The 21,678-nt window shown below is 41.0% G+C and overlaps 1 protein-coding gene across 1 annotated transcript in view; it reads right to left on the bottom strand.

Moving 5' to 3' along the window:
- Positions 1-2,758: 2,758 nt before the first annotated feature.
- The window catches only part of MRPS27 (mitochondrial ribosomal protein S27), a 280,865-nt gene continuing 261,945 nt past the window's right edge, over positions 2,759-21,678 (bottom strand). Inside the window, exon 11 of the mRNA XM_053701439.1 lies at positions 2,759-3,072. Coding sequence (XP_053557414.1) covers positions 2,833-3,072 — 240 coding nt within the window. The 3' untranslated portion in view covers positions 2,759-2,832. The remainder of the gene's footprint in view (positions 3,073-21,678) is intronic.

Here is a 21,678-nt window from a genome sequence, read left to right as displayed (position 1 = left end):
ACTTTACTTGAGCAAAGCGAATCTACCCTTCTCATTGATTGCGATATACACTTATTGGTGATCTGAGGTAAAATAATTCCTACCAAGGAACATCGGATATCGACTGCTTTTTACTTTGGTAACGTATTCAAGGTTTTGTAAGATAAGTTATATGCATAGTTAATTTGTATTTAATAGATTTAAAGAAGCAGTGTGTTTTTCTCAAGTTAGCATTTCACAGCCTATATACATATATTGTTTAAATCTGCGTCTGAGTGACCAAGTAACTCATCTATGCAAATTCTGATATTGTCAGTTAATTTTGTATTAGGATAAATTGCAGTTAAATAGCAGAATATATATATTATCCTATTGTTTTATAAACACTGTTTAGAATTGTATTGCTTAGATGTTAAAGGTTTTTAGTCCCATTGTGTTAAATAAATAAAAGGCTGAATTGTGAAGGTATATTTTTCTGGGTTCTGTAAGAAGGATAGCATATCTTAAGAGTTGGTTTTAACGCATATAAACTTTTATTTAGTTTCCTTTTATTGCAAATATAGTTCAATATGTTCATGGATATTAACTAAATAAAAGAATTCAGGTATTTATATTAATTGTATGGTCTAGTAGGTGCATGGTTGATAAGGGTTTCTATTTCTTTGTATTGTGTTTATAACCCTGCCATAAACTTATATATATCATTTGGATAGCACTACTAAGATTTTCATAAATATACTGACACCTCAGTCATAACAGTAGCCATATCCTGTAATGTGATTTGTAATGGCCGCCCAGATGTACTCGGCGCTACAATATCACGCACCTCCCTCTGAGCGGGAGATGTAGGTACTGACACGTGAGGCGAGTTAGTCGGCATAACTCTCCCCTCGTTGTTTGGTGAAATTTGTTCAATTTGTACAGATTGACTTTTATTTAAAGTAGCATCAATACAGTTAGTACATAAATTTCTATTGGGCTCCACTTTGGCATTGCAACAAATGACACAGGTATCATCCTCTGAATCAGACATGTTTAACACACTAGCAAATAAACTTGCAACTTGGAAATACAATTTAATTAGAATAATATTAAAACGTACTGTGCCTTTAAGAAGCACAGAAGATCTATGACAGTTGAAAATTAATAAATTGAAACAGTTATAGCCTCAATCCTTGTAAACAACACAACTTTAGCAAAGGTTTAATCCCATTAGCAAAGATAACAAATTCTGAAAGCAGGAAACAAATTACAGAATAAACGTTTTTTTATCTCAGTCAAACTACAATTCTCACAGCTCTGCTGAGAGAAATTACCTCCCTCAAAATAAGTTTTGAAGACCCCTGAGCTCTGTAGAGATGAACCGGATCATGCAGGGAATACAATGAGTTGCTGACTGAAATATTTGATGCGTAGTAAAAGCGCCAAAAAACGGCCCCTCCCCCTCACACACAGCAGTGAGGGAGAACAGAAACTGTCAGAAAACAGATTAAGCAACTGCCAAGTGGAAAAATAGTGCCCAAACATTTATTCACTCAGTACCTCAGTAAATGAAAACGATTTTACATTCCAGCAAAAACGTTAAACATAATCTCTAGTTATTAAACAGCTTTATGTATTTCTTACAGTGTAATTCTAGTGAAGTACCATTCCCCAGAATACTGAAGTGTAAAGTATACATACATGACATTATATCGGTATGGCAGGATTTTCTCATCAATTCCATTGTCAGAAAATAAAAGCTGCTACATACCTCTATGCAGATTCATCTGCCCGCTGTCCCCTGATCTGAAGTTTACCTCTCCTCAGATGGCCGAGAAACAGCAATATGATCTTAACTACTCCGGCTAAAATCATAACAAAAACTCTGGTAGATTCTTCTTCAAACTCTGCCAGAGAGGTAATAACACACTCCGGTGCTATTTTAAAATAACAAACTTTTGATTGAAGATATAAAACTAAGTATAATCACCATAGTCCTCTCACACATCCTATCTAGTCGTTGGGTGCAAGAGAATGACTGGGAGTGACGTAGAGGGGAGGAGCTATATGCAGCTCTGCTGGGTGAATCCTCTTGCACTTCCTGTTGGGGAGGAGTAATATCCCAGAAGTAATGATGACCCGTGGACTGATCACACTTAACAGAAGAAAGCAGGCAGCGAAACTTGTCAACGCTGATTGCTTAGAAGCTGTAAATATGAGTCTGGATGGTTTCGCAGAAAGACTCTCCCTGCATCTCCAGACTCTCAACTTTCATCAATGCTCTCACTGAGAAGCTGACAAGACTACTTAAAACTCCAGTCCTCCCATCTCGAAGAGTACTACCCTCCATAAGGAACTACTCTGAAATCTTCTGACACTTCTCTGCCAACCTCCTGTGACGAAAGGCAAAGAATGACTGGGGGATGAGGGAAGTGGGGAAGGTATTTAAGCCTTTGGCTGGGGTGTCTTTGCCTCCTCCTGGTGTCCAGGTTCAGTTTATCCCACAAGTAAGGAATGCAGCTGTGGACTCTCTCTGTATTAAGAAGGAAATTGTGTTTTTAAACTCAAATATATAAGGTATATGTAACGTTTTTGTACACAGACAGAAAAAAAATCTCAAATATATACAGTTGGTATGCTCTATTAGTATCAAACGCTAACATATAAAACAAAAATTATGAAAAACTAAATTGCACAATTTCTATAAAAAAAAACAACTGATCTGCCTCCTCACACTGAGATGGTTTTCACTAACATGGTTGTACGGGTCAAGAGTAAAGAACTGCATAAACCACAATTTATATATAAATGTAATTTATTGGTTTTAAATGCCTAAGTCAAAAATAACCAAACATGAATGACAAGCTGAGATTATGCAGCAGATTTGGCTGCCTGCCTGGCCTCAAACTCCTGTTTAGCTTTTTCTCTCATTTCTTTTTCTCTCACAGTGAGCTGACACCTCTCTTTCTCCCATTCTTCGAGTTGCACTTCATAATTTGCAATATCTTGTTGCTCATATTCAGGCAGCTTTTCTTGAATAAGGTGGGTTGTCAAACTAAGCAGGCTCTTAGATTCAATTCTGCCAAGAGATTCAAGCTTTGCCATCAGTTCCTGAAAGTAAAAAAGAGGAAATAACACATCTTGCAACTACCAGTCAACAGAACAGCAAAATCACTGCCATTTTTCCTATAAAGAGGAGTAAAAAGCAGGCAATTCTCTTTCAAATGATACCAAAAGAACATATTGGAAAGTTGTTGAAAATGTCATACGCTATCAAATCCATTTAAGTTTAATTTTGACTTTAATACTGTCCCTTTAATAGAAACTAAATCATTACACATCTTTCTTCAATATTTAAAAAGCGAATATAACTAAAAATACATTGACATGCTATTTTCAGGTAAATCTTTTAAATACATCATTATATTCTATAATTTATTTACTGTTTAATATCCCTTTAAGACTGATTAGCTGACAGCATCATAAGGATGACTGTAATCTTCATATTTTCTGGCAAATAACTACTATACGGGAATAAGATTTATACTTACCAATTTATCTACTCATTTTAAAGGGACATGATACTCAAATGTTGAAGCATTTGAATGTGAAGCAGCATTGCTGTAAAAAGCAGACTAGAAAATATCACCTGGACATTTCTATCTATAAAATAAATATATTTTACCTCAAAATTTCCTCACTAGCCACATCACACAGTAAAGGGACTTTAAGCAGCCAACAACAGGATGCTAGTCCCAGGACTTGCAAGGAAGCATGCATCTGGCATGTGCAGGTACAGTCATGTTATTTCACTAATCAGTTTACAGAATTACCATGAAATCTCACAAGATTTCAATGAAATCTCATGAGATCACAGCAAAGCAAAGCTGATGCCGATTGTCTTTTTTTTTTCTTTCCAACTTGTAAGTTTACAGTAATGAACACAAGGAGTGTAAAAACATAAATTATGTTTACCTGATAATTTCCTTTTCTTCTGATGGAAAAAGAGTCCACAGCTGCATTCATTAGTTTTGGGAAATAAGAGCCTCCCCACCAGGAGGAAGAAAAGACACCCTAGCCAAAGGCTTAAATACTCCTCCGACTCCCCTCATCCCCCAGTCTTTCTGCCGGGGAACAAGGAACAGTAGAAGAAATATCAGGGTGAAAGGTGCCAGAAGAATATAAGGACTCCCCACATAAAATTACTGGTGGGGAGCTGTGGACTCTTTCCATCAGAAAAAAAGGAAAATTATAAGGTAAGCATAATTGATGTTTTTCTTCTTAAATGGAAAGAGTCCACAGCTGCATTAATTACTTTTGGGAAAACAATACCCAAGCTATAGAGGACACTGAATGCCAAGACAGGAGGGTACAATAGGCTGCCCATACTGAGGGCACCTGGCCTGAACCTCTCCCCAATAAAAAAATCCTGCTTCGTCCTGAACCTGAGCACTCGTCGCTTCTACTGAACCAGCCGAGCAGAACAGCACCACGTGTCTGAACAGCCGCAAGACCGAACGAACCCGACAGGACCAGCCTGCACCTAGGGTCCTAACCGGCAAGCTACATAAATTCTCTCTCATAGGGGAAAAAACAGACATTTTTAACATAGGACTAACATGTCCAAAACAACTTTTGAAGAAGTAATAGAGTATCAATCCCAGAAGGTTACTGATGGAAACAAAAACAAATAAAAGACATCCCATCGGATATAAATAAAATAAAAGGCAACCCGGAGGTTAACACCCAAAAAGACACAGGCCTACCCGCAGGACCAGCCAAACGGAGCCCTATCTTTCAAAACTGGGAAAGATCTCAAACAAATGACAATCAGGAGATTACCTCATCCCCACATGTCTAATGAGGTGCACCATTCGAATTAGCAGACTGAAAATCCCTGTATCTGGTAATGATAGGGTCATTCAATAACTGAAAAACATGTCTGAGCAATACATGAAGGTGAGCAATCCTGTAACGAAAGGCACAACATTCAGGGACAGTTACACCCGCGGGGAACCGTAGAGGCCCTCCCCAAGGCGGAAGGCCCAAGACAATAGGGCACAAGCACATTCTCAAATTAACGTCTGGACTCTACAATCGAACAATCGCCAGCATTATGTGGAAACGAAAACGTGCTGCAACCTCCGGGGGGAACACGCCACCCTGCATGGAGGAATAATAAACTGGGTTACCCGCATGTGTAGAAGTATAAATTGGTAGGGAACTCGCCTCTCGGAGGATGGGACCCCCAGAGGCAGATGGCTCAGCAGACCCTTGATTCCCCGAGCCCGAGGAACTAGGCGCTCTCATATGGCATACAGAACAAAACTGGTTGACCCGTGCCAACAAGGCCAATCCGGACTCGTCACCAGACACAGAATCTGAAATCAAAATAGTCTCAGTATCAGAATCCTCCGTAACTGAATCTGAAATTAGTACAGTCTCAGCATCAGAATCCTCCATAACTGAATAGAGGATATATAAGTAAGGACTAAAGTAGTAAAAACAAAAACGGCACCTGACACCCCCAATGGCTGGGGCACTCACCACCTCCTATGACCAGACCCCTGCGGACTAGAAAATTTCCTTCGCCACATGGTCGAGAATGCGGAAATGGAAAACGGAATGGAACCACACCCGAAGACAAGGTTAACCGTACAGTCCAAAAAGCGTGCCCAACCAAAAGGCTGCGTCACTTACAAAGGCCTCAAAGTTCCAAACCACGAGCCCATAAACATCACACATAAGCAGGTTGAATCACATAACAAACATGATTATAAACCCCCCTGTTCAATAACCCCCCTCAGGAGATATTAACCCTCGATTCCAAGATACTAACAGAGACTTACTGAGACCCTTATGTCATGTAGTTAGGCCCGCAAGGTGTTGTGGCCTCTCGGGAAAACATTCACATTGATGATAAAGTAAAATGAAACGATCTTACCGGAATCTACGCCGTGGAACAGTAACATGGCCTTTCAAGTGTGACGAATAGTTGCATCGCATCCGCCATGGACTTAAGACAAGAAAGCAGGCAGCGGAGCGAAGTTCGATTGCTTGAGGAGCTGTTAATATGAGTTGGGTTGGTTTCGCAGAAAGACTCTTCCTGCATCTACGGACTCTTTCATCCAAGCCCTCACTGACAGACTGACAGGACTACTTAAAACTCCTGTCCCATGCCGAAGAGTACTACCCTCCATAAGAGACAAAAAAACAAAATAAAAATTCTGACACTTCTCTGCCAACCTCCTGGGAGGAAAGGCAAAGAATGACTGGGGGATGAGGGGAGTGGGAGGAGTATTTAAGCATTTGGCTGGGTTGTCTTTGTCTCCTCCTGGTGGCCAGGTTCTTATTTCCAAAAAGTAATGAATGCAGCAGTGGACTCTTTCCATTTAAGAAGAAAATAGGGGCGCTATAACTTTAAAGATTGCGGCAATATGTAACTCAAATAGATACACAAGAATTTGGTATCAGAACAGTGACCCAGATATACATAGAATAACCATTAGTCACAAACTAACATACATCAGTATATAATAATTAATTAAATCAAATAAAGAAGCAACCGTGATGAGAATCACTGGGCTTCTATAAGAGGCGCTAAAATTGTAAATACATACACACAATGTGATATATCAAATTCCCTGTATGTGTAAAATAAAAACAATACAAAGTGATATGATACAAAATAAAAATGATTAAATAGATAAATTGAACCAGCCAGATCTGTTAAGTCCAACAGGTATCCTCAGACGTCCCAGAACTTGATAGGCCGCTCTCTGTCGTCACCCAAGGGGATGATGTACTTCTATGATGTTAAGACAAAAAACAAAAACAGAGGCGCCACATGTGTAGGTCAAAAACGATAAATGAATCCAAACAGCAGCAGATTAAGGGTACTCACAAAATTGGCGGCACTCTATTGTGCCAACAGGAGCAGGCTGGTATTCTACAGCAAACCAGCTGGCTGTGTGGAAGATCCCCACCAGATGTGTGCAGTATTGGGATTTTACTGCCTGCAGGGCTTCTGGATGAGACCCAATAGCAATCCTTCCCTTCGACTGGAACTGCAGGTGGAATGGAGAAATGGGCTGATATGCCCTAAGGTTACTGATATGGAGACAAACACACCAACACCAGACTGATGTAAAAGTTAAAATTAGTATTTTATTATACAGAATAAAAATACCAAAGGTATAACAATATACAGCTGGGTTGTGTGAATATCAATCTCCTAATAAGAGTAGAATAGCTACGCGTTTCTCGGGAGAACCCAGTTTCCTCAGGCTTGTATACTCTCTATGTGTAAAGTTACCCTTTAAATAGGGCTCAGTAACCTCATGAACAGTTGTCCCTCCCCTTCCTTCCTAAACAATATCCAATAAGATCCTTCCTTTCCTACTCCACCCAGTTGCTGCTGTAATTAATATTAAATTTATAGGGATCTGTGTCTGCTAGTGGATATAATAAACCAAGTAACCCTAATTATCGTGTTGTAAATAATTGTGTTTAAAGTGTGAACTCCGATCTACGTTGGATAGTGTCGATCGTGACTAATGTGCATCGCCGTGTATTACCATGAAAGTAAACAAACCTAACGTGTTTCATAATTGACCAATGATATGCCTCCATTTGATGGGATTGTATTTGAGTCATCAGGCATTCAAAGTAATGTGCGATGCTCTTCACTAGGGGATAACCGGAAGTGACATGTAGTCACATGATTCCAGTTACCCGCGGCTACAAATGTCAACAAATAGTGACGTGTGATCACCTGACCGCCGGAGACCATGTGTACTCGGCTCTGCGCGGTCATTCAGAATAGGGAAACTCAATAGTTACCGCCCATGGGTGTTAATCACCAATAGGGTATAAGTAGAAAAGACGCTGTGTAAATTATTATCTACTAGTCTAAAAGTGCAATGTGCCATAAAATAATCGCAACAAACTAGCTAAATAATATTGTTGCAGTGATGCAATGTGAAATGGTGTGTAAATATTTAATGCTTGATAAAAAGATATACATTGATCGCTCCAGGATTATGCACAAATCTATTCCAATAAATATAAAACTGTATTGGAAATATGTACCCACATATATATGTGTGTGTACCCACAACAATGTGTGCAAATATATATTGTATACAACTATATTTATATTTTTTTAATATATCAAATACATCAAATGGAGGCATATCATTGGTCAATTATGAAACACGTTAGGTTTGTTTACTTTCATGGTAATACACGGCGATGCACATTAGTCACGATCGACACTATCCAACGTAGATCGGAGTTCACACTTTAAACACAATTATTTACAACACGATAATTAGGGTTACTTGGTTTATTATATCCACTAGCAGACACAGATCCCTATAAATTTAATATTAATTACAGCAGCAACTGGGTGGAGTAGGAAAGGAAGGAACTTATTGGATATTGTTTAGGAAGGAAGGGGAGGGACAACTGTTCATGAGGTTACTGAGCCCTATTTAAAGGGTAACTTTACACATAGAGAGTATACAAGCCTGAGGAAACGGGGTTCTCCCGAGAAACGCGTAGCTATTCTACTCTTATTAGGAGATTGATATTCACACAACCCAGCTGTATATTGTTATACCTTTGGTATTTTTATTCTGTATAATAAAATACTAATTTTAACTTTTACATCAGTCTGGTGTTGGTGTGTTTGTCTCCATATCAGTAACCTTAGGGCATATCAGCCCATTTCTCCATTCCACCTGCAGTTCCAGTCGAAGGGAAGGATTGCTATTGGGTCTCATCCAGAAGCCCTGCAGGCAGTAAAATCCCAATACTGCACACATCTGGTGGGGATCTTCCACACAGCCAGCTGGTTTGCTGTAGAATACCAGCCTGCTCCTGTTGGCACAATAGAGTGCCGCCAATTTTGTGAGTACCCTTAATCTGCTGCTGTTTGGATTCATTTATCGTTTTTGACCTACACATGTGGCGCCTCTGTTTTTGTTTTTTGTCTTATCATATAATAATTAATTAACTGTAATATTTATAGCAATGTACAAGTGATAATAGGTATAAAGACTAAGAGTCTATTAGATGTGTGTGCTAGGATCACACAAGTAAATACAGGTAGGCTGCTCTTCTCAGGGTAAAAGGCCGGCCACTTCAAAGAAAATCTATAAAAGAAGGAGAAGGCGCCTTCTTCTTTTATAGATTTTCTGTAAGTTTACAGTAGCTGAAGCATAGCTGTTCATAGAGCTTACTCATGAGCTGTAGAAATTTTGAGGTCAAATATCTTCCTTTTATACATAGAGATGTATGTTTAATCAATGTTATGTTTTAGTGAATAAAAATTATGACACATTCCTTTGGTATATTAGTTACAGAATAATATAACTAAAAGAACATTAAATACAGTACAATTGCATAATAAACAAAGGCATAATAGAAAAGACAATGCAATAGCACTTAGGGCCCAATAATAAAAACAGAATTTATGCTTACCTGATAAATTACTTTCTCCAACGGTGTGTCCGGTCCACGGCGTCATCCTTACTTGTGGGATATTCTCTTCCCCAACAGGAAATGGCAAAGAGCCCAGCAAAGCTGGTCACATGATCCCTCCTAGGCTCCGCCTACCCCAGTCATTCGACCGACGTACAGGAGGAAATATGCATAGGAGAAACCATATGATACCGTGGTGACTGTAGTTAGAGAAAATAATTCATCAGACCTGATTAAAAAAACCAGGGCGGGCCGTGGACCGGACACACCGTTGGAGAAAGTAATTTATCAGGTAAGCATAAATTCTGTTTTCTCCAACATAGGTGTGTCCGGTCCACGGCGTCATCCTTACTTGTGGGAACCAATACCAAAGCTTTAGGACACGGATGAAGGGAGGGAGCAAATCAGGTCACCTAAATGGAAGGCACCACGGCTTGCAAAACCTTTCTCCCAAAAATAGCCTCTGAAGAAGCAAAAGTATCAAATTTGTAAAATTTGGCAAAAGTGTGCAGTGAAGACCAAGTCGCTGCCTTACATATCTGGTCAACAGAAGCCTCGTTCTTGAAGGCCCATGTGGAAGCCACAGCCCTAGTGGAATGAGCTGTGATTCTTTCAGGAGGCTGCCGTCCGGCAGTCTCATAAGCCAATCGGATAATGCTTTTAAGCCAAAAAGAAAGAGAGGTAGAAGTTGCTTTTTGACCTCTCCTTTTACCAGAATAAACAACAAACAAAGAAGATGTCTGTCTGAAATCTTTAGTAGCCTCTAAATAGAATTTTAGAGCACGGACTACGTCCAAATTGTGTAACAAACGTTCCTTCTTTGAAACTGGATTCGGACACAAAGAAGGTACAACAATCTCCTGGTTAATATTTTTGTTGGAAACAACTTTCGGAAGAAAACCAGGCTTAGTACGCAAAACCACCTTATCTGCATGGAACACCAGATAGGGCGGAGAACACTGCAGAGCAGATAACTCAGAAACTCTTCTAGCAGAAGAAATTGCAACCAAAAACAAAACTTTCCAAGATAATAACTTAATATCTACGGAATGTAAGGGTTCAAACGGAACCCCTTGAAGAACTGAAAGAACTAGATTAAGACTCCAGGGAGGAGTCAAAGGTCTGTAAACAGGCTTGATTCTAACCAGAGCCTGAACAAAAGCTTGAACGTCTGGCACAGCTGCCAGCCTTTTGTGAAGTAAAACAGATAAAGCAGAAATCTGTCCCTTCAGAGAACTTGCAGATAATCCTTTCTCCAAACCTTCTTGTAGAAAGGATAGAATCTTAGGAATTTTTATCTTGTTCCATGGGAATCCTTTAGATTCACACCAACAGATATATTTTTTCCATATTTTATGGTAAATCTTTCTAGTTACAGGCTTTCTAGCCTGAATAAGAGTATCTATTACGGAATCTGAAAACCCACGCTTTGATAAAATCAAGCGTTCAATCTCCAAGCAGTCAGTTGGAGGGAAACCAGATTCGGATGTTCGAATGGACCTTGAACAAGAAGGTCCTGTCTCAAAGGTAGCTTCCATGGTGGAGCCGATGACATATTCACCAGGTCTGCATACCAAGTCCTGCGTGGCCACGCAGGAGCTATCAAGATCACCGAAGCCCTCTCCTGATTGATCCTGGCTACCAGCCTGGGAATGAGAGGAAACGGTGGGAATACATAAGCTAGGTTGAAGGTTCAAGGTGCTACTAGTGCATCCACTAGAGTCGCCTTGGGATCCCTGGATCTGGACCCGTAACAAGGAACCTTGAAGTTCTGACGAGAGGCCATCAGATCCATGTCTGGAATGCCCCATAATTGAGTTATTTGGGCAAAGATTTCCGGATGGAGTTCCCACTCCCCCGGATGGAAGGTCTGACGACTCAGAAAATCCGCTTCCCAATTTTCCACTCCTGGGATGTGGATTGCAGACAAGTGTCAGGAGTGATCCTCCGCCCATTGAATTATCTTGGTCACTTCCTCCATCGCCAGGGAGCTCCTTGTTCCCCCCTGATGGTTGATATATGCAACAGTCGTCATGTTGTCTGATTGAAACCTTATGAATTTGGCCTTTGCTAGATGAGGCCAAGCTTTGAGAGCATTGAATATCGCTCTCAGTTCCAGAATGTTTATCGGGAGAAGAGATTCTTCCCGAGACCATAGACCCTGAGCTTTCAGGGGTTCCCAGACCGCGCCCCAGCCCACCAGACTGGCGTCGGTCGTGACAATGACCCACTCTGGTCTGCGGAAGCTCATTCCCTGTGACAGGTTGTCCAGGATCAGCCACCAACGGAGTGAATCTCTGGTCCTTTGATCTACTTGAATCGTCGGAGACAAGTCTGTATAATCCCCATTCCACTGTCTGAGCATGCACAGTTGTAATGGTCTTAGATGAATTCGTGCAAAAGGAACTATGTCCATTGCTGCAACCATCAATCCTATTACTTCCATGCACTGCGCTATGGAAGGATGAAGAACAGAATGAAGTACTTGACAAGAGCTTAGAAGTTTTGATTTTCTGACCTCTGTCAGAAAAATCCTCATTTCTAAGGAATCTATTATTGTTCCCAAGAAGGGAACTCTTGTTGACGGGGACAGAGAACTTTTTTTCTATGTTCACTTTCAACCGTGAGATCTGAGAAAGGCTAGAACGATGTCCGTATGAGCCTTTGCTTTTGACAGAGACGACGCTTGAATCAGGATGTCGTCCAAGTAAGGTACTACTGCAATGCCCCTTGGTCTTAGAACTGCTAGAAGGGACCCTAGTACCTTTGTGAAAATTCTCGGAGCAGTGGCTAATCCGAATGGAAGTGCCACAAACTGGTAATGCTTGTCCAGAAAAGCGAACCTTAGGAACTGATGATGTTCCCTGTGGATAGGAATATGTAGGTACGCATCCTTTAAATCCACCGTGGTCATAAATTGACCTTCCTGGATGGTAGGAAGGATCGTTCGAATGGTTTCCATTTTGAACGATGGAACCCTGAGAAATTTGTTTAGGATCTTGAGATTTAAAATTGGTCTGAATGTTCCCTCTTTTTTGGGAACTATGAACAGGTTGGAGTAAAACCCCATCCCTTGTTCTCCTATTGGAACTGGATGAATTACTCCCATCTTTAACAGGTCTTCTACACAATGTAAGAATGCCTGTCTTTTTATTTGGTTTGAAGATAATTGAGACCTGTGGAACCTTCCCCTTGGGGGTAGTTCCTTGAATTCCAGGAGATAACCCTGAGACACTATTTCTAGTGCCCAAGGATCCTGAACATCTCTTGCCCAAGCCTGAGCAAAGAGAGAAAGTCTGCCCCCCACCAGATCCGGTCCCGGATCGGGGGCCATCCCTTCATGCTGTTTTGGTAGCAGTGGCAGGCTTCTTGGCCTGCTTACCCTTGTTCCAGCCTTGCACCGGTCTCCAGGCTGGTTTGGGTTGAGAAGTATTACCCTCTTGCTTAGAGGATGTAGAATTAGAGGTTGGTCCGTTTCTGCGAAAGGGACAAAAATTAGGCTTATTTTTAGCCTTAAAAGACCTATCCTGAGGAAGGGCGTGGCCCTTTCCCCCGGTGATGTCTGAAATAATCTCTTTCAAATCAGGACCAAACAGTGTTTTACCCTTGAAAGGGATGTTAAGCAATTTTGTCTTGGAAGACACATCCGCTGACCAAGACCTTAGCCAAAGCGCTCTGCGCGCCACGATAGCAAACCCTGAATTTTTCGCCGCTAATCTAGCTAATTGCAAAGCGGCATCTAAAATAAAAGAGTTAGCCAATTTAAGTGCTTGAACTCTGTCCATAACCTCCTCATACGAAGATTCTTTATTGAGCGACTTTTCTAGTTCTTCGAACCAGAAACACGCTGCCGTAGTGACAGGAACAATGCATGAAATTGGTTGTAGAAGGTAACCTTGCTGAACAAACATCTTTTTAAGCAAACCCTCTAATTTTTTATCCATAGGATCTTTGAAAGCACAACTATCTTCTATGGGAATAGTAGTGCGTTTGTTTAGAGTAGAGACCGCCCCCTCGACCTTGGGGACTGTCTGCCATAAGTCCTTTCTGGGGTCGACTATAGGAAATAATTTCTTAAATATAGGGGGAGGAACAAAAGGTATGCCGGGCCTTTCCCACTCCTTATTTACTATGTCCGCCACCCGCTTGGGTATAGGAAAAGCATCGGGGGGCACCGGAACCTCTAGGAACTTGTCCATCTTACATAATTTCTCTGGAATGACCAAATTGTCACAATCATCCAGAGTAGATAATACCTCCTTAAGCAGTGCGCGGAGATGTTCTAATTTAAATTTAAATGTTACAACATCAGGTTCAGCTTGTTGAGAAATTTTTCCTGAATCTGAAATTTCTCCCTCAGACAAAACCTCCCTCCTGGCCCCTTCAGATTGGTGTGAGGGTATGCAGAACCGTTATCATCAGCGTCCTCTTGCTCTTCAGTGTTTAAAACAGAGCAATCGCGCTTTCTCTGATAAGTAGGCATTTTAGATAAAATGTTTGCAATAGAATTATCCATAACAGCCGTTAATTGTTGCATGGTAATAAGAATTGGCGCACTAGATGTACTAGGGGCCTCTTGTGTGGGCAAAACTGGTGTAGACACAGAAGGGGATGATGCAGTACCATGCTTACTCCCCTCATTTGAGGAATCATCTTGGGCAATATCATTATCTGTGGCATCATTGTCCCTACTTTTTTTGGACACTATGTCACAATCATCACATATATTTAAATGGGGAGAAACCTTGGCTTTCATACATATAGAACATCGCTTATCTGATGGTTCAGACATGTTAAACAGGCTTAAACTTGTCAACAAAGCACAAAAAACGTTTTAAAATAAAACCGTTACTGTCACTTTAAATTTTAAACTGAACACACTTTATTACTGAATATGTGAAAAAGTATGAAGGAATTGTTCAAAATTCACCAAATTTTCACCACAGTGTCATAAAGCCTTAAAAGTATTGCACACCAAATTTGAAAGCTTTAACCCTTAAAATAACGGAACCGGAGCCGTTTTTACATTTAACCCCTATACAGCCCAGGTATCTGCTTTGCTGAGACCCAACCAAGCCCAGAGGGGAATACGATACCAAATGACGCCTTCTATAAGCTTTTTCAGTGGTTCTTAGCTCCTCACACATGCATCTGCATGCCTTGCTCTCCAAAAACAACTGCGCATTAGTGGCGCGAAAATGAGGCTCTGCCTATGACTAGAAAGGCCCCCATCTGAAAAAGGTGTCCAATACAGTGCCTGCCGTTTTTCTGAAAACAATCCCCAAGATTATAATAACTATAAGAGTTATAATCTGCCAAATATGTTTAGTAAAGTAATCGTTTTAGCCCAGAAAAATGTCTACCAGTTTTATAAGCCCTTATGAAGCCCTTTATTCTTTTACTTAAACTAAGAAAATGGCTTACCGGTCCCCATAGGGAAAATGACAGCCTTCCAGCATTACAAAGTCTTGTTAGAAATGTGGCCAGTCATACCTCAAGCAGAAGAGTCTGCAAACTGTTTCCCCCAACTGAAGTTACTTCATCTCAACAGTCCTGTGTGGAAACAGCAATCGATTTTAGTAACGTTTGCTAAAATCATCTTCCTCTTACAAACAGAAATCTTCATCTCTTTTCTGTTTCAGAGTAAATAGTACATACCAGCACTATTTTAAAATAACAAACACTTGATTGAAGGATAAAAACTACATTTAAACACCAAAAAACTCTTAGCCATCTCCGTGGAGATGTTGCCTGTGCAACGGCAAAGAGAATGACTGGGGTAGGTGGAGCCTAGGAGGGATCATGTGACCAGCTTTGCTGGGCTCTTTGCCATTTCCTGTTGGGGAAGAGAATATCCCACAAGTAAGGATGACGCCGTGGACCGGACACACCTATGTTGGAGAAAGCATGGTCACAATAGCCCTAAGCTGTAAAGGAATCCACATTGCATTTGAGTTTGCAGGTGGAATATTCTAAAGGGATGAAATGACTGTTATAAGACAGCATCAGAACCTCGCGCAGCGAAGGAGGTATGTAGCGCAGCATTTAAAAATAAATATATTATTATTCTTTATTTATAAAGCGCCGACAGATTCCACAGCGCTGCCCATGGGTACAAGGATAACAGTACAGTGGAGAGACAATACGATAAGACACAAAATTTTACAGACAAATACAGGGGGAATTGAGGGCCCTATTCCCGCGGGAACTTACAATATATGTATATACATATATATTTATATGTTAATATGTGTCAATACACATATTATGTATATAATCATATAGATATATATTTACATTGTGATCTATGGGAACATCCAGCTCCCTTAAACCACAACGTAAAGTCACTTTTTTCTAACACCCCACTCCCACCAACTTTAAAGCCCCAAAACTGTCTAGTGCAAAAAAAAAAAAAAGCTAGATTTGTTTTTTAATAAAAATCTACATTGCCCTCTATTTTGAGGGCATTTGGGGCACTTTTAGAAAAGTAAACAAAGATTGGAACTCTGGTTAATTTTCGGATGGCTTGTTGCTACCGCATTGGCTGGTCAATAACTGCGTTCCCACAAACGGGCAGATTTGCCCATTTGCAGAAGCGCAATAATTTAGCGCTCCACATGTAACCTATCCCATAGTGTTTATTTATATATGTATGCTTCATGTTGTAAAATATTATATTATTTATTTTAAGTAAGTTTGTTCAAATAAACACTGTTTTCATTTTACAATAGTGAATTTTGTAAATGTACTATGTAAAATGTGTTTTTAAAAGAAGAGGTCCTTATAAACATTGTATTTTTTTTAGCCGCTACATTTGCTCACCTTCGAAATACATTTATTTAATAACAAACTTACTTTGTATAATATACCATTTTACAGTACAAAACATGTATATAACACACTATATACACATGCACAATAAACTCACAAACCCCCAGATCACATAGGGTTATTATCATGGAGTTTTGTTCTTCATTAACAATGGTCATTGCATACATAGCAAATATATATATATATATATATATATATATATATACACGTTCCATGGTAGTAACTTGTATAAGAATGGGGAATCTTTCCAGGGAAGTTCTAATGTTCCAAACGATGCCCGCTAGCTTAGGTGAAGCGGAGAGTTGAGCAAATGTAAGAAATATACTGCATTAATTAACTTAATTTGCATATAGATTATTTGAACTATTACAAAACGTACATTATTTTTATATTTAGGATACATACGTTACATGTTGTGCAAACAGGTTTTGAAAAAAATACCCCCTCCATATTCACTGGAATTGTGCTAGGAATGTTCAGAGACAGCAAGCCCCATACTTTCCTATGGTAGTCACTCGTCTTTACAGCAAGGGTCAGCCCTCTTTTGTATAATATTTTGCCCAGCAGGAACTTCATGAGATTGGCGGGACTGAAACAAATATTTCTTGGAAGACCTAGCTGAATTTCAAATGTGTGGCAGTGATTTTTTTAAACAAATTTCAAAGTAACCTCCATTTTCTCTGCCCCTTGTAACATGTGAAAGGTATCAGCCAGCCAAACGGCATGTATGTATATACTGGAAACTCTTGCACATGCTCAGTAGGAGTTGGTGCCTAAAATAGTGTGTGTATATAAAAACAAATGTGTACATTTTGTTAATGGAAGCACACTAAAAAGTTTTTGAAAAAAACACAATTTATGCTTACCTGATAAATTTATTTCTCTTGTGGTGTATCCAGTCCACGGATCATCCATTACTTGTGGGATATTCTCATTCCCAACAGGAAGTTGCAAGAGGACACCCATAGCAGAGCTGTTATATAGCTCCTCCCCTAACTGCCATATCCAGTCATTCGACCGAAAACACACAGAGAAAGGAGAAACCATAGGGTGCAGTGGTGACTGTAGTTTAAATGAAAAAAAAAAATTACCTGCCTTAAAATGACAGGGCGGGCCGTGGACTGGATACACCACAAGAGAAATAAATTTCTCAGGTAAGCATAAATTGTGTTTTCTCTTGTAAGGTGTATCCAGTCCACGGATCATCCATTACTTGTGGGATACCAATACCAAAGCTAAAGTACACGGATGAAGGGAGGGACAAGGCAGGTACTTAAACGGAAGGTACCACTGCCTGTAAAACCTTTCTCCCAAAAATAGCCTCCGAAGAAGCAAAAGTATCAAATTTGTAGAATTTTGAAAAAGTATGAAGCGAAGACCAAGTCGCCGCCTTGCAAATCTGTTCAACAGAAGCCTAATTTTTAAAGGCCCAAGTGGAAGCCACAGCTCTAGTAGAATGAGCTGTAATCCTTTCGGGAGGCTGCTGTCCAGCAGTCTCATAGGCTTAGGATTATGCTTCTTAGCCAAAAAGAAAGAGAGGTTGCCGAAGCCTTTGACCTCTCCTCTGACCAGAGTAGACCACAAACAAAGCAGATGTTTGACGAAAATCTTTAGTAGCTTGTAAGTAAAACTTTAAAGCACGAAACACGTCCAGATTGTGTAAAAGACGTTCCTTCTTTGAAGAAGGATTAGGACACAAGGATGGAACAACAATCTCTTGATTGATATTCTTGTTAGATACCACCTTAGGTAAAAACCCAGGTTTGGTACGCAGGACTACCTTATCCAAATGGAAAATCAGATAAGGAGAATCACATTGTAAGGCAGATAACTCGGAGACTCTACGAGCCGAGGAAATAGCTACCAAAAAAAATAAATAAATAACTTTCCAAGATAAAAGTTTGATATCTATGGAATGAAGAGGTTCAAATGGAACTCCTTGAAGAACCTTAAGAACCAGGCTTGATTCTAACTAAAGCCTGACAAAATGCCTGAACGTCTGGAACATCTGCCAGACGCTTGTGCAAAAGAATAGACAGCGCAGAAATCTGTCCCTTTAAGGAACTAGCTGACAATCCTTTTTCCAAACCTTCTTGGAGAAAGGATAATATCCTGGGAATCCTGACTTTACTCCATGAGTAACCCTTGGATTCACACCAATAAAGATATTTACGCCATATCTTATGATAAATTTTTCTGGTGACAGTCTTTCGTGCCTGTATTAAAGTATCAATGACTGACTCGGAGAAGCCACGCTTTGATAAAATCAAGCGTTCAATCTCCATGCAGTCAGTCTCAGAGAAATTAGATTTGGATGGTGGAAAGGACCCTGAAGTAGAAGGTCCTGTCTCAGAGGCAGAGTCCATGGTGGAAAGGATGACATGTCCACTAGATCTGCATACCAGGTCCTGCGTGGCCACGCAGGCGCTATTAAAATCACTGATGCTCTCTCCTGCTTGATTTTGGCAATCAGACGAGGGAGCAGAGGAAACGGTGGAAACACATAAGCCAGGTTGAAAGACCAGGGCGCTGCTAGAGCATCTATCAGCGTCGCCTTGGGATCCCTGGACCTGGATCCGTAACAAGGAAGCTTGGCGTTCTGTCGAGACGCCATGAGATCCAGTTCTGGTTTGCCCCAACGATGAATCAATTGTGCAAACACCTCCGGATGGAGTTCCCACTCCCCTGGATGAAAAGTCTGTCGACTTAGAAAATCCGCCTCCCAGTTCTCTACACCTGGGATATGGATAGCTGATAGGTGGCAAGAGTGAATCTCTGCCCAGTGAATTATTTTTGAGACTTCTAACATCGCTAGGGAACTTCTTGTTCCCCCTTGATGGTTGATGCAAGTCACAGTCGTGATGTTGTCCGACTGAAATCTGATGTACCTCAGAGTTGCTTTCTGAGGCCAAGCCTGAAGAGCATTTAATATCGCTCTCAGTTCCAGAATATTTATTGGAAGGAGTGTCTCCTCCTGAGTCCACGATCCCTGAGCCTTCAGGGAGTTCCAGACTGCACCCCAACCTAGCAGGCTGGCATCTGTTACAATTGTCCAATCTGGCCTGCGAAAGGTCATACCTTTGGACAGATGGACCCGAGATAGCCACCAGAGAAGAGAATCCCTGGTCTCTTGATCCAGATTTAGTAGAGGGGACAAATCTGTGTAATCCCCGTTCCACTGACTGAGCATGCATAGTTGTAGCGGTCTGAGATGTAAGCGTGCAAACGGCACTATGTCCATTGCCGCTACCATTAAGCCGATTACTTCCATGCACTGAGCCACCGAAGGGCGCGGAATGGAATGAAGAACACGGCAGGAATTTAGAAGCTTTGATAACCTGGACTCCGTCAGGTAAATTTTAATTTCTACAGAATCTATCAGAGTCCCTAGGAAGGAAACTCTTGTGAGTGGGGATAGAGAACTCTTTTCCTCGTTCACTTTCCACCCATGCGACCTCAGAAATGCCAGTACTATGTCCGTATGAGACTTGGCAATTTGGAAGTTTGACGCCTGTATCAGGATGTTGTCTAAATAAGGGGTCACTGATATGCCCCGCGGCCTTAGGACCGCCAGAAGCGACCCTAGAACCTTCGTGAAGATTCTTGGGGCTGTAGCTAATCCAAAAGGAAGAGATACGAACTGGTAATGCCTGTCCAGAAAGGCAAACCTGAGAAACCGATGATGATCTTTGTGTATCAGAATGTGAAGATAAGCATCCTTTAGATCCACTGTAGTCATATATTGACCCTCCTGGATCATAGGTAGGATGGTACGAATAGTTTCCATTTTGAATGATGGAACTCTGAGGAATTTGTTTAAGATCTTTAGATCCAAAATTGGTCTGAAGGTTCCCTCTTTTTTGGGAACCACAAACAGATTTGAGTAAAAACCCTGTCCCTGTTCCTCCTTTGGAACTGAAAGGATCACTCCCATAACTAGGAGGTCTTGTACACAGTGTAAGAATGCCTCTCTCTTTATCTGGTTTGCAGATAATTGTGAAAGGTGAAATCTCCCTTTTGGGGGGGAAGCTTTGAAGTCTTGGCGAAGAGTGAGAGTCTGCCCCCTACTAGATCCGTTACCGGATAGGGGGCCGTTCCTTCATGCTGTCTTAGAGGCAGCAGCAGGCTTTTTGGCCTGCTTACCTTTGTTCCAGGTCTGGTTTGGCCTCCAGACCGCCTTGGACTGAGCAAAAGTTCCCTCTTGTTTTGCATTAGAGGAAGTTGATGCCGCACTTGCCTTGAAGTTTGGAAAGGGACGAAAATGAGACTGTTTGGCCCTTGATTTGGACCTGTCCTGAGGAAGGGCATGACCTTTTCCTCCAGTGATATCAGCAATAATCTCCTTCAAACCAGGCCCGAATAGGGTCTGCCCCTTGAAGGGAATGTTAAGCAGCTTAGATTTTGAAGTCACGTCAGCTGACCATGATTTAAGCCATAGCGCCCTACGCGCCTGTATAGCAAAACCAGAATTCTTAGCCGTTTAGTCAAATGAACAATGGCATCAGAAACAAAAGAATTGGCTAGCTTAAGTGCTCTAAGTTTGCCAAGTATGTCATCCAATGGAGTCGCTACCTTAAAGCCTCTTCCAGAGACTCAAACCAGAACGCCACAGGAGCAATGCATGCAAGGGGCTGTAGGATAAAACCTTGTTGAATAAACATTTTCTTGAGGTAACCTTCTAATTTTTTATCCATTGGATCTGAAAAAGCACAACTGTCCTCGACAGGGATAGTAGTACGCTTTGCTAGAGTAGAAACTGCTCCCTCCACCTTAGGGACTGTCTGCCATAAGTCCCGTGTGGTGGCGTCTATAGGAAACATTTTTCTAAAAATAGGAGGTGGAGAGAACGGCACACCTGGCCTATCCCATTCCTTAGTAATAATTTCTGTAAACCTTTTAGGTATTGGAAAAACATCAGTACACACCGGCACTGCAAAGTATTTATCCAGTCTACACAATTTCTCTGGTACTGCAATTGTGTCACAGTCATTCAGAGCAGCTAAAACCTCCCTGAGCAATACGCGGAGGTGTTCAAGCTTAAATTTAAATGTAGAAATATCAGAATCAGGTATCTTTCCTGAGTCAGAAATATCACCCACAGACTGAAGCTCTCCTTCCTCAGCTTCTGCATTTTGTGAGGCAGTATCAGACATGGTTCTTAAAGCGTCAGTATGCTCTGCATTTCGTCTAAACCCAGAGCTATCTCGCTTACCTCTAAATTCAGGTAGTCTGGCTAATACCGCTGACAGTGTATTATCCATGACTGCCGCCATGTCTTGTAAAGTAATCGCTATGGGCGCCCCAGATGTACTTGGTGCCATTTGAGCGTGAGTCCCTTGAGCGGGAGTCAAAGGATCTAACACGTGGGGAGAGTTAGTCGGCATAACTTCCCCGTCGTCA

Source organism: Bombina bombina, chromosome 2 (assembly GCF_027579735.1).
Source record: "Bombina bombina isolate aBomBom1 chromosome 2, aBomBom1.pri, whole genome shotgun sequence".
Classification (NCBI taxonomy): Eukaryota; Metazoa; Chordata; class Amphibia; order Anura; family Bombinatoridae; genus Bombina; species Bombina bombina.
This window is presented reverse-complemented; position numbering and strand designations above follow the sequence as displayed.